The sequence below is a fragment of the Euprymna scolopes genome, chromosome 13 (genome assembly GCF_053919585.1).
Source record: "Euprymna scolopes isolate OS-2025 chromosome 13, ASM5391958v1, whole genome shotgun sequence".
Taxonomy (NCBI): Eukaryota; Metazoa; Mollusca; class Cephalopoda; order Sepiida; family Sepiolidae; genus Euprymna; species Euprymna scolopes.
Genome location: NC_136494.1, coordinates 50,561,015 through 50,580,170, shown reverse-complemented (window position 1 = coordinate 50,580,170; position 19,156 = coordinate 50,561,015). Strand labels below are relative to the sequence as shown.

The 19,156-nt window shown below is 34.9% G+C and overlaps 1 protein-coding gene across 1 annotated transcript in view; it reads left to right on the top strand.

Moving 5' to 3' along the window:
- The window catches only part of LOC145292252 (polycystin-1-like protein 2), a 137,744-nt gene that overhangs the window by 70,045 nt on the left and 48,543 nt on the right, over positions 1–19,156 (top strand). Inside the window, exon 5 of the mRNA XM_080138573.1 lies at positions 11,426–11,659. Coding sequence (XP_079994699.1) covers positions 11,426–11,659 — 234 coding nt within the window. The remainder of the gene's footprint in view (positions 1–11,425; positions 11,660–19,156) is intronic.

Sequence of the window (19,156 nt, the reverse complement as noted above, 5' to 3'; positions counted from 1 at the left end):
AACCTGCTGAGGTTCACGATCTGGTATGCCAGTTGGAAACATTACTGTCTATGTGAGGGAATGCGTTATAGAGAAGCTATTAGTGGAGCGTCCAGCTGCATCTGTGTAACCTGAGAAACCAAGCCAATTTTTATGGTGGACATTAAAGTTACCAAACGCATGTATTTAAGCATTACTATCTAAGGAGAGTGCTGCATCTATACTATCAAAGACATGATCGATTAGGTTACAATCCTGACTTGATGAAAAAACAACAGAGAAAATATAAGTAAGTAACGCAGTGATGAAATGTTAGTTGAAAGCACATAAAGCCTGATCATCAGAATCAAGATTTTTCTCTCTAGTTTAAGGAAGGGTGCTACGAATATAGACTCTAAGTGCGTGCATACATCTATCAGAGTCCTTACGGTAAAGAGGGAGGTATCCTGTAATGTTAAATTAGTTGGAGGGGATTGAAGAGTGTAAGTTTATTTCACATATCCGGGGAGTTTACATATAGGTAAGATTCTACATCATCTAGATTACGTCTAAGCCCACGGATATTTGTGAAAGCAAACCTCAAGAGCGGAGTCGAATTGGTTTTCTTTTTTTTTCTTTTTTTTTATATGGTGGTAACCACTTATCAAGGCCCGGAAGCTACTCGGGGATAATAAGGGTTATTGCATGTACAATAATCAATGGGATAGTATCGTAGTAATCGTTAGTATTTGAAATTTGATAAGATGTCTTACTTAAGGGGGCGGTTCATCAGGAATTTGTTTATGTTGGACTTGAAGACATCCAAGTTGTAGTAACGTGGGAAATAGACAAACGGAAAAAAGTTCCAAAGGCGTGCACTTCTAAGAAAGAAGCTTTGTTCATGGAATCTACGTTTTGATTTAGGCAGAGATAAAGAGTGAGGAAAATTATTGACAGTGGTTTCAGCTAGATGGGTGTTTATTGTGAAAGATTGGCAAGGAGGGGGGGCAGAGATTGGAGCTCAGACGAGCACTTGCCATGCAAGTAACGATAAAACAAAGACAGGCTCACAACGTCTCTTCTGTGGGAGAGAGGTTGCAGGGAAGAGAAAAGGGCATCCCCCACTAAGCCACGAAGTCTATTCTGTACTCTGTCAAAGCAGGATAGGCTGTTTCTAGCAGCTCCTGCCCATATGTGGCAGCAGTACTCCATCCTTGGACGTACTTGGCTTTTATATAGATAGAGAATTGCATCAGAAGTAAGGTATCTTCTAGAGTGGTAGAAGGATCTCACGATTTTTCCAGCAACCTTGGCAACAGACTTGATGTACGTGTTCCATTTCAGATCAGGAGTAAAGGTCAAACCAAGAAGCTTATCAAAACATGGAGACTCCCCAAGACGAGAGCCATCCATTTCAATTGATGCCAGATGGGGATTAGAGCGTTGATGATGTAAAGATAGGAGCTTGGTTTTAGATGCATTAAAAGTAACCAGTCACCTCTTCCCCCTACTGTACCATGCACTCAAGATCAGAGGAGAGAGAACTTTGTAATTTACAGTCTTTGGTGTATCGCCATAGATGGTCGTGTCATCAGCATAGAAGTCAACAAATGATTTAAGTATGTGTTTAGGGAGATCATTGATGTAGATCAGGAAGAGAGTTGGGCCCAGGATGGACCCCTGAGGAACTCCAGCATTAATACTGCAGGCCTCTGATTTCTGCCCATTAACCACTACTCATGAGCCTATCAGAGAGAAATGATTTAATAATTGAGAAAACATTTCCAGTTATACCGTAGCTGAAAATCTTGTGAAGTAGGCCTTTAAGCCATGCCTTATCGAAGGCATTTGATATGTCAAGAGCAATTGCCCTAGAAAGGAAGCCTTTGTCAAGAAATTCATTAATCCTATGAGATATAATCGTTAACACATCTGCTGTAGATCTAGCAGAACGGAAGCCATATTGCATGTCACTAAGAAGGTTATTTTTGCTGAAGTTGTTGACTACTTCTCTATTTAATATGGATTTAAGTAGCTTACTCATGACACACAGGAGAGTTATTGGTCTGTACTGAGAGGGAGATGACTTATCACCTAAATTCTTAAATACAGGGCACACTGATGAGATTTTCCAGGGTGTTGGGAAGCATTTCTCCTTAAGGCAATGCTTAAACAGTTTCGTAAGTATGGTGACAAGTTCTGGTTGTAGCTTTTTCAACACTATAATTGGAATACCGTCAGAGCCAGTTGCTTTACTGGAATCAAGGTTCTTGATTAGCTTGGCGACATTATGCACAGATATTTGTATGTTGCATAGCGTGTTGTCTGTTATAGGGGGAAATACGGGGAGTTGATGGCCTTCGTCGCATAGGGTAGAATTAATGGTAAAGTTTTTGGCAAATGTTTTGGCCTTGTCTTGATTAAATGGACTGATCATATAGCTCTCTTGCATTTCTATTACTCTTTTAGAGTGGTTGCTGGCGGTCCTGAAAGCATATTTAGTCTCAGTTCATCTATTACGTTGGTAGCTATGGAAAAAATGATTTCTGTGCGCGATGGCATCAGCACATTCTGGGGAGAACCATGGCTGGCTGTTAGGTTTTTGTTGGAATTTTTTGGATGGTATGAATCGCTCTATGACTACAATTAACCATTAAGTCACTACTGATACTATAGAGGACACATCTTTTTAAACATGGAATGCAGAGGTAGATCAGATATAAATGTATGGAAGCTATCCCAGTCAGCCATAGAGTATCAATATACAGTACAGTAGAAAAGTAGATCTGAAGACTTATTACATTTCATTTTTATCTTAACTGATACAACTGAATGGTTGGAGGATCCCAGAGGAGACAGAATGGAACATGAACATAGCTCAGGGGAAGTTGTGAGAAAAATGTCTAGAAGGCTAGCATACTGACCGGTTATTGGGCACACGGATGGGTTCGTGAACAATCTGAGTGAGGTCATAGGCAATGGCAAAATCATAACAGAACCTCCCCTCATCATCTGTCTTGTTCGAGTGGGTCAGCCATTCCACATTATGGACATTGAAGTCACCGTAAATGTGAATGTTAGCTGAATGATGAGCAGACAGGATGTGGTCAATTTCCTCAGATATACTCTTAAAGATAGTAACTCTGCTGTTGTGGGGGCGATAGAGGGCAAATATAAATGCGGTGGTGTAAGCAAGTGCAACCCAGAAGCACATATGAAGTAAATTAGGATCTGCTCTGGAGATATCCCTACCACAACGCTCTGATCTCCTATCTAGCATCAATCGAAATGAATGGCTCTCGTCTTGGGGAGGCTCCATGGTTTGACAAGCTTCTGAGCTGGATAAATGGTGGGATCCTTCTAGCATTCTAGTAGATATCTCACTGCTGATGCAATTCTCTACCTGAGTAAGAGTCAGGTACATCCAGAGATGGAGTACTGTTGTCACATCTGGACAGCTACTGCTGGAAACCTTTTATCATACCTCGACAAAGTTCAAAATAGACTTCGTAACCTGGTGGGGGTGCCCTTTTCTCTTCTCTGCAACCTCTTCCCACAGAAAAGACATTACGAGCCTGTCTTTACTCTATCACTATTTTCATGGCAGGTGTCTGTCTGAGCTCCAATCTATGCCCCCCCTCACAAAACTTTCATGAAAAACACTCGTCTAGCTGAAACCACTATCAATAATTTCCCCCACTCTTTTTCTGTGCCTAATTCTAAACGTAGATTCCATGAACAAAGCTGCTTTCTTAGAACTGCACGCCTGTGGAACTCTTCCATTTCCCTGCTTTCCAGCTGACTACAATTTGATCATATTCAAGTCCAACATAAACAAATTCTTGATGAGCCACCCCTTAAGTAATCCAATTTACCAAATTTCCACTACCAACGATTACTAGGATATTGTATCATTGACTTGTGTACACTCATTAATCATTATCCTCGAGTGACCTTTGGGCCTTGATAAGTGGTGACCCCTTTGTAAACAAAAAAAGGAAGAAGCTATAAAGGGCTATAGTGCCATGTGTTGCTTCTTATTGATTTATGCCCGTTATTTTTTTGGGTGGGGGAGATAAGATTGTAATTCTGGATTGATCCCGAACTAATCCAATTGCCAAATTCCATTTGGCAATTCCACTGGATAACTTTCAGATTACAATCCGATTGTTATCCAATGTAATCTACAGTGATCCCACTTAAAGACAGAACTTTCATTGACCTTGTGTGACATCACAACCAAAACGAAAACAGCTCTTCAGACTGGATTTGCAGATATCCGACAGACCAAAATATCTTGATGAAGTGGAAGCATTACAGTACAGTACAAAATATGAGACATCTCCAAAAATAAAAGCAAAACCATACAAAAACAACTAAATTGTGCAAATCACTGCTTAGGAAGCAATTAAGTTATTGCTCATTCACCAAACCTGTTTTCTTGCTCTTATTTACTTATACTGCTTTCCTCTTTTTGGAAATCATAATTTCTCATTCTATGACTAAGTGTAATGTTTAAATATAAGGCCTATACTGGCCACATATTTATTTTTACTGGTGTATGTTACTAAAATAACTGGCACAACTGTTATTTCTAAATGTCTGCTTTAAAGGGATAATGCTTTGCTTCCAAGACGCCTTCCTGTCTGTTTTGCATGATAAATATTAAAAATCCTTATACTCTTAAATCCTCCCCAAATCCCTGTATATCTATATTGTATATTAATGCTGTATTCTTGTAAGTTATATCATCTCTCCTGTTTCAACTGGACAAAAAAACAATTCGTCTTCTCCCCAAGCTGATATAAAATCACATACTTTGCATGCACCTTGGGAGGAGGGTTTAGCTTCCGGTCCTAAACGTTAGTAGGCTGACCTTTTCAAAATCGATAAATACTAAGCATCTATAGATTTCTAACCTATATTTATACTCTAAAGAATATCTATAAAATAGCTAACTAATAGCCATAGTTTGTGCCCAGATTATAAGTGATCTGTATTAACTAGCAACTATATATTTCTTTCATTAGATGAGATAAAGTACTGGTGATTATCTTTTCTTGAAAACTAACACCTAAAGCACATTTCGAAATGCACGCTAACCCTTATACTATAATTTTTCAATTAGTCACTAGTCCACAAACTATATTTGATCTTTTCTTAGCCATAGTAGGTATCCACCTTTAATCTACACCCCATACTCATACATACCTCCTTTAAAAACGTAACCAATCTTAATCCAATTCTGAGGAGTATAACTTCAAAGCAGATTCTTTGATACTAACTCTATCAATCCTCACTATTTTTTTTCACAGATTCTTTGATACTAACTCTATCAATCCTCACTATCCATGCAACCAGGTGCAGGAAAACCCCTCTCAGTGCTGATGGACCAGTAAACCTGGTTAGGTTATCCATCTAGAATAAGGAAAACTCCGATTTGTAAACCTGTGCCACTGACTTGGCACCAAACAGGGGAGGGAGACCTCCTCATTCCTGGACGACAACCTCCCTAGAGCTGGTGACGATCAAATCACCGGTTTGCAAACCTAAACTGCTTAAGGAGTAGATAGGCTCTGCCTATCTATACTCCATATTCCTTCTTTGTCTATTAGCCAGGAGCAGAGGTGCGGCCTCAAGAACTCATTAGAGACGCCCAGTGCTTAGCCTTGTTTCCTAACTAGGGCAATGAATGCCGTCCCCTACATTTGCCTTATTCCTTTCTCCTATAACTGGGCATCTTCGGCTTATTTACCATATATGCTAACATGATTGAACTGGGCCACTCCTGTCGGACAAGTTTGAGGGTACCAGTTTGACAGTTGCTGGTTGCTGTTTCTAACTGACAGTACAGAAGCCCTTTGATAGCGCTTAGAGCGGCTGTTCTATCATCAGTTGTGTAATATCGGGATATTTGTAGTGCCATGTCACGCATGGAAAGGCACCCTGCACTCATCTCTGGTGGGCATTCCCGAGACCACATTCTTGTGGATGAGGAGCCGGCTGATGTTTCATGATGGTGCCTATGCACATGTTTCATGATGGTGCCTATGCACATGTTTCATGATGGTGCCTATGCACATGTTTCATGATGGTGCCTATGCACATGTTGCATGATGGTGCCTATGCACATGTTTCATGATGGTGCCTATGCACATGTTTCATGATGGTGCCTATGCACATGTTTCATGATGGTGCCTATGCACATGCGTTTTGCCTAGCACCTCAATCTAGATCTGAAACTACTAAATAGAATGAAATGACAGCTCAATCCAAAAAAAACGTTCAAGCCAGACACACACTCACGCCTCCTCCCTTGAGGCTTGCATTTACACATATCAGAGGACTTAGAACTATCTTAGAGGATGTAGAATAATTTCTCCTAGCAAACTCCCCGGATATCTTAGCACTAAGTGAAACTAACTTGCACTTCTCCATCCCCTCTAACATCTATAACCTTTAACATGTCTGGTTATCTTATACTTTGTCTTAAGGACTTTAACAGAAACAGACTTGGAGTCTATATTTGTAACACCCTCCTCATGTCTAGCGAATCTAAACTAGAATCAGGTGACCAGGCCTTTATATGCTTTAAACTAAATTTACAACATAGTGTTAGCTACTTGAATTTTCTTTATTGCTCTCCATCCAGCCACAACTGTACTATAATCAATCATGTCTCTGACAGCATAGTGCCAAAATACATGTATTTAGTGACTCTAACGCTCGCCACAGAAATTTGCTTGGTTTCTCTAACTTCACTGACACAGCTAGTAGCATCATCCATAATTTTGCTATATCCCATTCCTTGACATAGACAGAAACATTCCCAACCTGTCTCCCAGATCGCCAGGACCAGCAAGCCTCACTTGTGGATCTGTTTCTGACAAGAGATCCTGAAGATCGTGTAACAAATGCTGATTGCCCACTTAGGAATGCTGATCATGCTGTGATAATGATAGAAACACTCTAAACTCTCTACCCCAAGTTGAAAAGCCATTACTCAAAACGACAACGTACTAAAATAAGGCTGACTGGCATACCATTAGCGATCGCATGGGGAAATATCTTTTCTCTTCCTGCAGAATAGTGCGCAAATGAGACTACTGAATGGTTCAAAGCAGCAATTGAAGCATATGTTCCTACACGGAAGTTCTATAGCAAACCCCACACTCCCCAATGGTTTACTTCTACTTGCGCAGCTGTCATTGCTAAGAGGCAACATGAATACCATAGATTTATCGGGCATAAGTCCTGTACAAACAGACAAAGTATATAGAAGCTAGAAGTAATTGTAAGAAAGAAGTAGCAACAACTAAGAGTGAATATACTGAAACCACCAGGAAACGCATTGAAGCGCAGAAATTAGGAACTCATGATTTCTGGAAAATCTACAATAGTGTAGTAAATAATGGGCAATCAATAATTCCCCCACTATCCAACAATCATGAGGTTGTTTGTACAGCAACTGAGAAAGCTAACATGTTTGTCTGTTATTTTCCCTCAAACTCTACCTTGGACCCCAGCAAACCATTTCCTTCCTGATTTTCCTCTGTGGACAGAAACCACACTAGATGATCTGAAAATCACCCCTTCTCAAGTACATGATATGACAAAAAAACATAGACACCTCAAAAGCATGTGGATCTGATCTCATGCCGGCTGTGCTATTAAAAAAGAAAATGCTCCGCTGAGGTTGCTCCAGTTCTCTTTAACAAATGTCTTACCGAATCTTGCTTTCCTGATAGTTGGAATGCTGCTTCTGTGGTACCAGTTTACAAAATCTCTGGCAAACGAATTGACCCATTAAATTATTGCTCAATTAATCTCCTCCCACTTTTCGCCCAAATATTTGAGTCTTTAATTAATCAACTCTAGTCCACTACCTTACACCTGCTAAACTTCTGTTTGACCATCAATATGGATTTAGGCCAGCCCGTTCTACTGCAGATATTCTAACTGTAATTAAGGCAGGGGAGGGCAGTAGCGATATATATATCTAAGGCTTTCTCATGAAAATAAAATCTATTGTATTACTGGACGAATACTTAACATAATTAAATCCTTCTTAATGATAGAAGAATCCAGGTTGTCCTCAATGGGCGTACGTCCAAACAATATAATATAAATGCAGGGATCGATCCTTACCGGATAAAATTGTCTCTAACATGGGTATATTTGCTGATGACATCAAGCTCTATAGCAGGTACGTGGGGAAAACTAATGAGCACACATCTAAGGCAATGGCGGAAACCCTAGAGGAAGACCTTCATTCTGTAGTGGAATAGGGTCAGAAATGGATGGTAACGTTCAAAGCTGCCAAGACAAAGCTCGTTTCCTTTAATAATTACATGAAACCTTACCAACCACCAATAGCTAAGATACATTACCTGAAAGTACTTCGTTCAAACTCCTTGGCTTAACGTTCACAGGGAACATGAGTTGGAATACATTTAGATCATTGCCAAGGCTGCTGCGAAGAAAATGAGCTCTCTTTACCGTGCTTGAAAGTTATGCCTGAAAGTATACTGTACCTCTACAAAGCCACCATTCGTCCATGTATCGAGTACTGCTGCACATTTCGGCTGGTGCATCTGCTACTCGTCTCTTGCTCCTGGAGAATGTTCTAAAGAGAGTCGCCAACCTGATAGGTCCTGAACTGTTATCTAAGCTTCAACCCCTGTCCCATCGACGAAATGTTGCATCCCTCTGCTTGTTTTACAAGTATTTTAATGGTGGATGCTCTGACGAACTTCAAGCTCTTGTACCTCCTTGATGAAAATACCCCCGACAAACCCGACAAGCAGCAAACTAACACCCCTACACAGTAAAGATCCCTAGATGTAAGAAAGCCTTCTACTCTAATAGCTTCTTCCCCAGAACTGCTAGACAAACTGTTACTGACATGCAGAAGTTCAAGTGTAATGTGAACAGACATCTTGCTGCTAAACTCCCTACATAGTACCCCTGAAACTTAGATCCCTGATAGCAGCCTCCTACATTAAAGTGGCAATGTGCCTTGTTTGGTTAGAAAATGCAATTTAAAAAAAATGATAAAACCAAACAGGAAAACCATGTAAAAAAATAAATTCATTGGACTTCCTATTTACAATGCCTCCCCATGGGACAGAGTTAGACACCAGGGTCGTTTTTAACGTGAAGAAAAGGAACAAAAATAATTTTTTTTTTTTTTTTTTACATAGGGATCACCACTTATCAAAGCCCGTAAGCCACTCGGAGATAAGGGTTATTTGTCTCAGTCGTGAAGGATTTCTCCTCCACTGACAAGAACAAGAAATTGAAGTGCAGCATCTGAAGAACAGATACTACACTTTGATCTTGTCCCGAAGGCCAAGTAACTTAAGGAGTCGGAGTCGGATAAAAAATTCCGACTCCGACTTCGACTCCTTGTATTTTTAGAAATCTGATTCCGACTCCGACTCCTTCCGACTCCTTCCGACTCCACAACCCTGTGTAGTAGTCCTTCATTTTAAATCCGAATTTATTTTCTTCAACATCTGCCATTTTTTTCATGGTATGCCTTCGTTTGTAGCAGCAGGACTCTCCATTGTGAGAGCTGTTTTTGCATTAGTTACACTACAGTTTTTATCTTTTGTCATTGTTGGGACAGTTTTTGGATAAATGCCTTTTTCCATTATATGTAAAACACGTCTTGCCCATCACAATTATCGTTCCTCGTAGTAGTTCGTGAAAAAGAGGAAGTTAACTTCATGACGTCGTTAATGCTCAATTGGTCTTTGTGTTTTAACATTTCTTCGAAGCTGTGAAATTCGGTTTTAAATTCCGAGAACATAGATAGAAAAAGGGTCGAAATAGCTAGGTATTCCTTTTACTATCATCGCAATAACCAAGACATCGTCTACTGTTTGTCCAGCATTCCTGTGAGCTGTTAAAACGGTTTCTGTCTTTCTTATATAGTCCGTAACGCTTTCATCATTTTCCTTTTTGAGAGATGTTAGTTGGATATATAAATAACCCTCGGTTTTCCTTTTCCTGCATCATATTTGCATAATATTTCAAGGCCATTTCTTCCATTATCACCAACTTCTCTCATTATCAGAGATAGGCTTTTATCGTCTAAGAACTGTACAAGTTCTGCATAAGCTTCCTCATTTCTTGTACTATCGTTTTCGTTTCCAACAGAATTTACACCTAAAATAGCATCTTTTAGACCGAATGTAGCCTAAGAATTTAATTTCCAAAATTTCATATTTTGCTTCATCATAGAATAATAACCTTCTCCGGCAGTTTCCATTATGTCTTATGGCCCATAAACCTGTTGTGAGTTGTATTGTCAGTGAAAAAGATCTGTTTTTGGTGATCTCTCTCTCTCTCTCTCTCTCTCTCTCTCTCTCTCTCTCTCTCTCTCTCTCTCTACTGAATCCCTCCAGGCTGCAATTACTTCACTGAAGATCTCCACTGGACAACCTGGGGAGATTTCAAGTTTCTGCTTCCCGGCACGAGAACATCCTAGAACTTTTTATTTCTTTTCTTTCTTTCACCTCAGACACAGTCCTTCTTTCAAAATAAACCCTTCCATTGTTTAGTTCTAAAAAAAAAGGTGCTGATTAATTACTCTGTGCTTTCGTGTTGCAAATTAATCGTTGATTAGAAGTTTGTGCACTCATGCAAAAAATCTTTCCTAAAAAGATTAGGAATAAACAGAAATTCAAAAGAAGAAATATACAACACGTGTAGGGGGATAGAAAGAAGAAATTTTATTGAACATATGCAAAGGATTATGGGATATTTACAAAAAAAAGGAGATAATAAGAAAGACAAGAGTTATCAGAATTTCAACAGATAGCGATTCTTTTTCTACTTGGTGAATAAGATGTCACAGTGTTTGTTGTTGTTGCAACCCCATCCTCTCATGCCACTGTGAGGAAGTTAACAGTTATTGCAAAAATCACAATGCGATTATTGAAAGAATTATTGGGCTGGATAGAATATGCAATCACTGCAAATTTCTGGCAAATATCACATAATGATAATTGGCAAATATGATTGGTTAGTCAGAATTAAACTTCAGTTTTTGGTCTGATTTACAACGATCTATACACAACAATTGAAGCAATGCTAAAATCAATAAACTTTATGTGAATATTTTTACTGATGATATCAAATGCAAAAGTCAGCTCACTTCACAGTCAAGTCAACAATCCGCACTCAATATTATGAATGTCCCCAATGCGGTAAACGTTATTTAGGGATAGGAAGTAATGTGTTTTTTGTTTTTTTTTTGTTTTTTTAATTTTTGCATTTCAATAACATATTTACTGATTTAAAACGTCTTTTCTAATTGTTCTTTCATAATTTATATGAAAAACATATTTATTCCAATTAAGACAATTTGATAAACTCAACATTGAAGTGTACTTTATTATTATTATAATTTTAATGAACTGAAATATTTCTTATTTAAAATTTCTTTTCTTTTTTTTAGCCTAACTACAACAAAGTGAAAAATGCTGTTGAGTGCGAATGTAGTAAACCTGTGAGTACCAAGTTCAGCAATTCTTTCTACGTTCCACCAAACTCAATTGACTTCTCAACTGTATTCGGCAAGTTCGATCTCCTCAACAATGGAGCAGCTTTTGGTGTGGTCATCGCTTTTATCTGTCTCTATCTAATTCTACTGATCGTAACAAGACATTATGACCGCAAAGATTTCATCAGAGTAAGTGGCTTTGTCATTATTTATCGTATAATAACAAATGATTGTCAATATTTGTAGGATTATTTTTCAATGGTAATCATTGCAAAAACAAAAGACAAGTACTTGTACATGATAAATAACTTCTGAGAAGGGACAGAAGCAACACATGTCAGATACAGCTATCTAACAATAACTTTAGCTAAAAAAACAGAAGACACTAATATTTTCCCTGCTGAAGGTGTAACAGGAAGTGGTCATGTAACCTCTCAAGCAGCAGTAGCAGCAGCGGCGGCGGCGAGATCATAATAATAATAATAATAATAATAATAATAATAATAATAATAATAATAATAATTTTCCAACATTTTTTTGTAAATTTTGTTCTAGAAGTTAAAAAAAATCAATAGATGTTTTTAACTATGTTTATTTACTTTTTATATTTTCCATAATTTTCACTTAATTCAATTCATGAAACCGTAAATTTCCTTTATAGGTATTCAACAAATAATTATAAGAATAATTACAAAACTGTCGTAAAGAACAACCCGTCTTACAATGGAATTATCCAGAGTGTATATGATCATTTACAGCATTAGTTTGGGAGGGGACGCAATTTATCAGCATTCATTTTTATGTAAATACATATTTCTATCTCCTTATTAATAATATGAATGAACTGGGTTTTTTTTTCTGTTTGTAAATTTATGATTTTAATAACCACACTTTGTTAAACATTACTAAAACGAACTGTTTACTTTATATTAATATTCTTTATGCAGTTAGCTATAAAAAAAAGTTTTATATTTTTAGAGTCGTTTTTGAATAATAATATTGACACTTATTTTACTAAATGTGAAAACAGGATATGAACTTGGAAAAGAACTTTCTACAGTCAACACCTCACAATTCATGGATGACCTTAAAGTTTTTAGAAAGAATGAAAATTAATTTGATACCCGAATAGATACAATAAGATTGTTTAGTAATGACATGCGGAAGGAATTAAGCATCACCAAATTGCATTCTTTTATAAAAAGAGATAAACTCGTTCACTCAGAAAGTCTTGAACTTCTGACGGCAGATCTCATTAAGAATGTTCAGAGCGAGAGAGGCTAAAAATATTGGAAGCCGATAAAATTAAGATTAAGATTAAGAAAATGGAAATGAAAAATGAAGATTAAGAATATCAAAATTAAAAAATAAGATTCAGAATATGAAACTGAAAAATTAAGATTCAGAATATGAAACTGAAAAATTAAGATTCAGAATATAAAACTGAAAAATTAAGATTAAGAACATGAAAATGAAAAATTAAGATTAAGAACATGAAAATGAAAAATTAAGATTAAGAACGTTAAAATGAAAAATTAAGATTAAGAACATGAAAATGAAAAATTAAGATTAAGAACATGAAAATGAAAAATTAAGATTAAGAACATGAAAATGAAAAATTAAGATTAAGAACGTTAAAATGAAAAATTAAGATTAAGAACATGAGAATGAAAAATTAAGATTAAGAACATGAAAATGAAAAATTAAGATGAAGAACGTTAAAATGAAAAATTAAGATTAAGAACGTTAAAATGAAAAATTAAGATTCAGAACATGAGAATGAAAAATTAAGATTAAGAACATGAAAATGAAAAATTAAGATTAAGAACGTTAAAATGAAAAATTAAGATTAAGAACATGAAAATGAAAAATTAAGATTAAGAACATGAAAATGAAAAATTAAGATTAAGAACGTTAAAATGAAAAATTAAGATTCAGAACATGAGAATGAAAAATTAAGATTAAGAACATGAAAATGAAAAATTAAGATTAAGAACATAAAAATGAAAAATTAAGATTAAGAACATGAAAATGAAAAATTAAGATTAAGAACGTTAAAATGAAAAATTAAGATTCAGAACATGAAAATGAAAAATTAAGATTAAGAACATGAAAATGAAAAATTAAGATTAAGAACATGAAAATGAAAAATTAAGATTAAGAACGTCAAAATGAAAAATTAAGATTCAGAACATGAGAATGAAAAATTAAGATTAAGAACATGAAAATGAAAAATTAAGATTAAGAACGTTAAAATGAAAAATTAATATTAAGAACATGAAAATGAAAAATTAAGATTAAGAACATGAAAATGAAAAATTAAGATTAAGAACATGAAAATGAAAAATTAAGATTAAGAACATGAAAATGAAAAATTAAGATTAAGAACATGAAAATGAAAAATTAAGATTAAGAACGTTAAAATGAAAAATTAAGATTAAGAACATGAAAATGAAAAATTAAGATTAAGAACGTTAAAATGAAAAATTAAGATTAAGAACATGAAAATGAAAAATTAAGATTAAGAACATGAAAATGAAAAATTAAGATTAAGAACGTTAAAATGAAAAATTAAGATTAAGAACGTTAAAATAAAAAATTAATATTAAGAACATGAAAATGAAAAATTAAGATTAAGAACGTTAAAATGAAAAATTAAGATTAAGAACATGAAAATGAAAAATTAAGATTAAGAACATAGAAAATGAAAAATTAAGATTAAGAACGTTCAAATGAAAAATTAAGATTAAGAACGTTAAAATGAAAAATTAAGATTAAGAACATGAAAATGAAAACTTAAGATTAAGAACGTTAAAATGAAAAATTAAGATTAAGAACATGAAAATGAAAAATTAAGATTAAGAACGTTAAAATGAAAAATTAAGATTAAGAACATGAAAATGAAAAATTAAGATTAAGAACATGAAAATGAAAAATTAAGATTAAGAACGTTAAAATGAAAAATTAAGATTAAGAACATGAAAATGAAAAATTAAGATTAAGAACGTTAAAATGAAAAATTAAGATTAAGAACGTTAAAATAAAAAATTAAGATTAAGAACATGAAAATGAAAAATTAAGATTAAGAACGTTAAAATGAAAAATTAAGATTAAGAACATGAAAATGAAAAATTAAGATTAAGAACATGAAAATGAAAAATTAAGATTAAGAACGTTAAAATAAAAAATTAATATTAAGAACATGAAAATGAAAAATTAAGATTAAGAACGTTAAAATGACAAATTAACATTAAGAACATGAAAATGAAAAATTAAGATTAAGAACATGAAATGAAAAATTAAGATTAAGAACATGAAAATGAAAAATTAAGATTAAGAACATGAAAATGAAAAATTAAGATTAAGAACGTTAAAATGAAAAATTAAGATTAAGAACATGAAAATGAAAAATTAAGATTAAGAACATGGAAATGAAAAATTAAGATTAAGAACATGAAAATGAAAAATTAAGATTAAGAACGTTAAATCTTAATTTTTTGTTTTCACGTACTTAATCTTAATTTTTTATGTTCACATTCTTAATATTAATTTTTCATTTTCATGTTCTTAATCTTAATTTTTCATTTTCATGTTCTTAATCTTAATTTTTCATTTTCATGTTCTGAATCTTAATTTTTCATTTTCATGTTCTTAATCTTAATTTTTCATTTTCATGTTCTTAATCTTAATTTTTCATTTTCATGTTCTTAATCTTAATTTTTCATTTTCATGTTCTTAATCTTAATATAACATCACTTTAAATGAAAATAAAATCATAATTTCTTCTAGTTCTATTACTCTACTCGGCTACACCATAGAAAATAATCAAATAGCTCCCGATTATCAAAGACTGAAACCATTACTCGAAATGCCACCTCCGCTGAATCTTAAATCTCAAAAAAGAATAGTTGGAATGTTTTCCTATTACTGCAAATTCATTAAAAAATTTTCTGATAAAATTTTATTACTAAATCAAAACAAAGAATTTCCACTACCTCCATCTGTATTAAAATCTTTTCAAACATTGAAAAATGATCTAAAAGACGCCACTTTAATAACGGTAGATCCAAATAAAGAATTTGAAGTAGAAACGGACGCTAGTAACTATTGCATTGCTGCAACACTAAATCAAGAAGGTCGTCCTATTGCATTTTTTTCAAGAACTCTCAATACTAACGAAATTAAGCACCATGCAGTAGAAAAAGAGGCAGCCGCTATTGTAGAAGCTCTCCGTAAGTGGCGACATTTTCTACTCGGCAGGCACTTTAAAGTCATCACAGATCAGAAGAGCATCAGCTTCATATTCGACAATAAAAGAAAATCAAAAATTAAGAATGACAAAATATGTCGTTGGCGTATAGAATTATCCCAATACAATTTCACTATAGTTTATCGACCTGGACCTGAAAATATTGCTGCTGACACATTCTCTCGCATCTCTGCTCTTACTTACAATCTACAAGATCTTCGTGATTTACATAAACAATTATGTCATCCTGGTGTTTCAAGACTAAGCCATTTTATAAGAACGAGGAACCTCCCTTTTACTTTGGATCAAATTAAGAATATTACTGACTCTTGCTCATCCTGTCAATTACTGAAACCCAAATTCGCCAATACCAATGGAGGGACTCTCATTCAAGCCATATTACCTTTTCAACGATTAAATCTTGATTTTAAAGGCCCTCTACCTACTTCTATACATGGCAACAAATATCTACTTACTCTAATTGATGAGTATTCCCGTTTTCCTTTCGCTTTTCCTTGCAGAGATATGACAAGCAAAACCATTATCCACTGTCTAAACAAACTCTTTTCAATTTTTGGTTTGCCTGACATGATACATACTGACCGTGCTTCTGATTTCTTAGCAAGAGAAATAAAGGATTTTTTACACAAAAAAGGAATTTAAAGGCCCTCTACCTACTTCTATACATGGCAACAAATATCTACTTACTCTAATTGATGAGTATTCCCGTTTTCCTTTCGCTTTTCCTTGCAGAGATATGACAAGCAAAACCATTATCCACTGTCTAAACAAACTCTTTTCAATTTTTGGTTTGCCTGACATGATACATACTGACCGTGCTTCTGATTTCTTAGCAAGAGAAATAAAGGATTTTTTACACAAAAAAGGAATTTAAAGGCCCTCTACCTACTTCTATACATGGCAACAAATATCTACTTACTCTAATTGATGAGTATTCCCGTTTTCCTTTCGCTTTTCCTTGCAGAGATATGACAAGCAAAACCATTATCCACTGTCTAAACAAACTCTTTTCAATTTTTGGTTTGCCTGACATGATACATACTGACCGTGCTTCTGATTTCTTAGCAAGAGAAATAAAGGATTTTTTACACAAAAAAGGAATTGCTACTTCTAAAACAAGTAGGTATCATCCTGAAGGTAATGGACAGATTGAAAAACTCAACGGTACCTTATGGAAGGCCATTCAAACAACATTACATTCTAATCAAATGAAACTACCTTATTGGGAAGACATACTACCGGACGCACTTCATTCAATTAGATCATTACTTTGTACTGCCACTAATATGACTCCCCATGATAGACTATTTAAATATAGTCGTAAATCTGCTTCCGGAATTTCAATTCCTTCTTGGGTTAAACCAGGCCCAATATATATTAGAAACCACACTAAAACAAGTAAACATGACCCTCCTGTAACGCCTGCCACCCTAATAGATGTCAACCCCCACTACGCTTATGTTCAACTACCTTCTGGTACTGAAACCACTGTCAACGTTCGAGACTTAGCTCCAAACTCATCAAATGAAGAAAACTCTAATAATAATCCTACTACTTCAGAGACTTTATTTGAACCTTCTACTAATGAAAACATTGGTCATGAGGAAGACAAAAATCAATCGTCTGATCTTGAAGAAAATCAGATTTCACTAAAAAATAATACTGAAAATCAGCATTCCTGCCAATCTGTGCGGAGGTCGTCCCGAGTTCAACAATTCCCTAGTAAATATAAGGATTTTGTGACTAAATACTGAAAAAACTGCAGTTTGGGTTCATATGTTATTTGTAAATAAAATGATTCTTATGTGATTGTAAAAAAAAAAAAAAAAAAAAAAAAAATTGTCTATAATTAATTACCCCTTACTTGAATACTTTAGGACGGGGAAAATGTTATGATTTAATTTGTTGTTAAGAGTTATCCCCCTTGGGATTGACATTCATAATAAAAGCGCCCTCTGTTTCATTTTCCCGCTCGATCCTTTCAAGAGCGTACGTGTATTTTACAGTTAATAAAACCTTTCTAAAAGGCAATTCTTTACTTACTGATACTATTCACTTCAGAACTAGCGCTACTAGCGACGACTATATTTAATTTTGTGTCATAGTGAGTTAGAAATAATTCAGATGTTAGTGTGCTCTTTATTTTGTCAAAAGCGGTTTGACATTCTTGCGTCCAGTTCCAAGGTGTGTCCTTTTTTAGCAGCTCATTTAAGGGAGCTCGCAAATTATGCATCCCTTCAATAAACGATTGGTAATAATTTGCGAGTCCTAAGAAACTCTGCAAGGTTGTTACGTTATTAGGTGCTGGCATGTTTTTTATTGCCGCGGATCTTTCTAGGTCTGGACGTCGTCCATGTTTATTTATTATATGTCCAAGATACTTAATTTCGCCCATACAAAAGTCGCATTTATTTTCTTTTACTTTAAACCCGAATTCTTGTATTTGAGTGAATACTTGTTTTAAATGCTCCTTATGTTCTTCTAGGGATTTGCTCCTGATAACAATGTCGTCCAGGTATGCACATGCGCACTCAATACCACTTAGCATGGTGTCCATCGCTTGCTGAAAGATGGCAGGCGCTACTTTGATGCCAAAGGGCAACCGGTTGTATTTGTACAACCCCTTATGCGTGTTGATGCATAGTATATTTGAGCAATTCTCCTCGACCGGTATTTGTAAATATGCGTCTCAAGTCTATCTTGGAGAAGATATTACCACCATTCAATTTTGTGAATATTTCCTCTGGGCTTGGTAGAGGGTAATGGTAATCTTGTAATATGGAATTTAGACCTGTCGAAAAGTCTGCGCACACTCTGATTTCATCATGCTTTTTCTTTACATATACGGTGGGGGCTGCCCAGTCGCTATGTTCTATTTTTGATAGTATTCCTGTCTGTTCCAATCTGTCTAATTCTTTATTAATCTTTTCCAACCCAGTGAATGGAACGTTTCACTTTTTTCTAAAAATTGGGCTGGTGTTTTCTTTAAGTTCAAACGAGGCCTTAAATTTATTGCAACGACCTAATTTAGTCATGAATACTTCAGGGAATAATTTTTTTAATTCCTCTTTTATATTTCCTGTTGTTGGAGTAGTACATTCTATTTTTTTACAAAATGTATTGACTGGCTTATCCCACAGTCCAAATTTCTCAATCAAATCTATTCCAAACAGATTTTCGCTATTTTTCAATACGAATATTTTTAATTTCTTCGTAATCCCTTTTAATTTTATCGGAAGGATAACTTCTCCTTCAAATTTTATCCCACCACCAGTTACCATCCGAGCTGATTTACTTGTTTTCATCATGGTTGGTTTACCCAACTTTTTCCATGCATTCAAGTTTATTATAGAAATATCGGATCCTGAATCCAGTTGTAATTTTATTGGCGTTTTAAATATTTCCACTTCTATGTA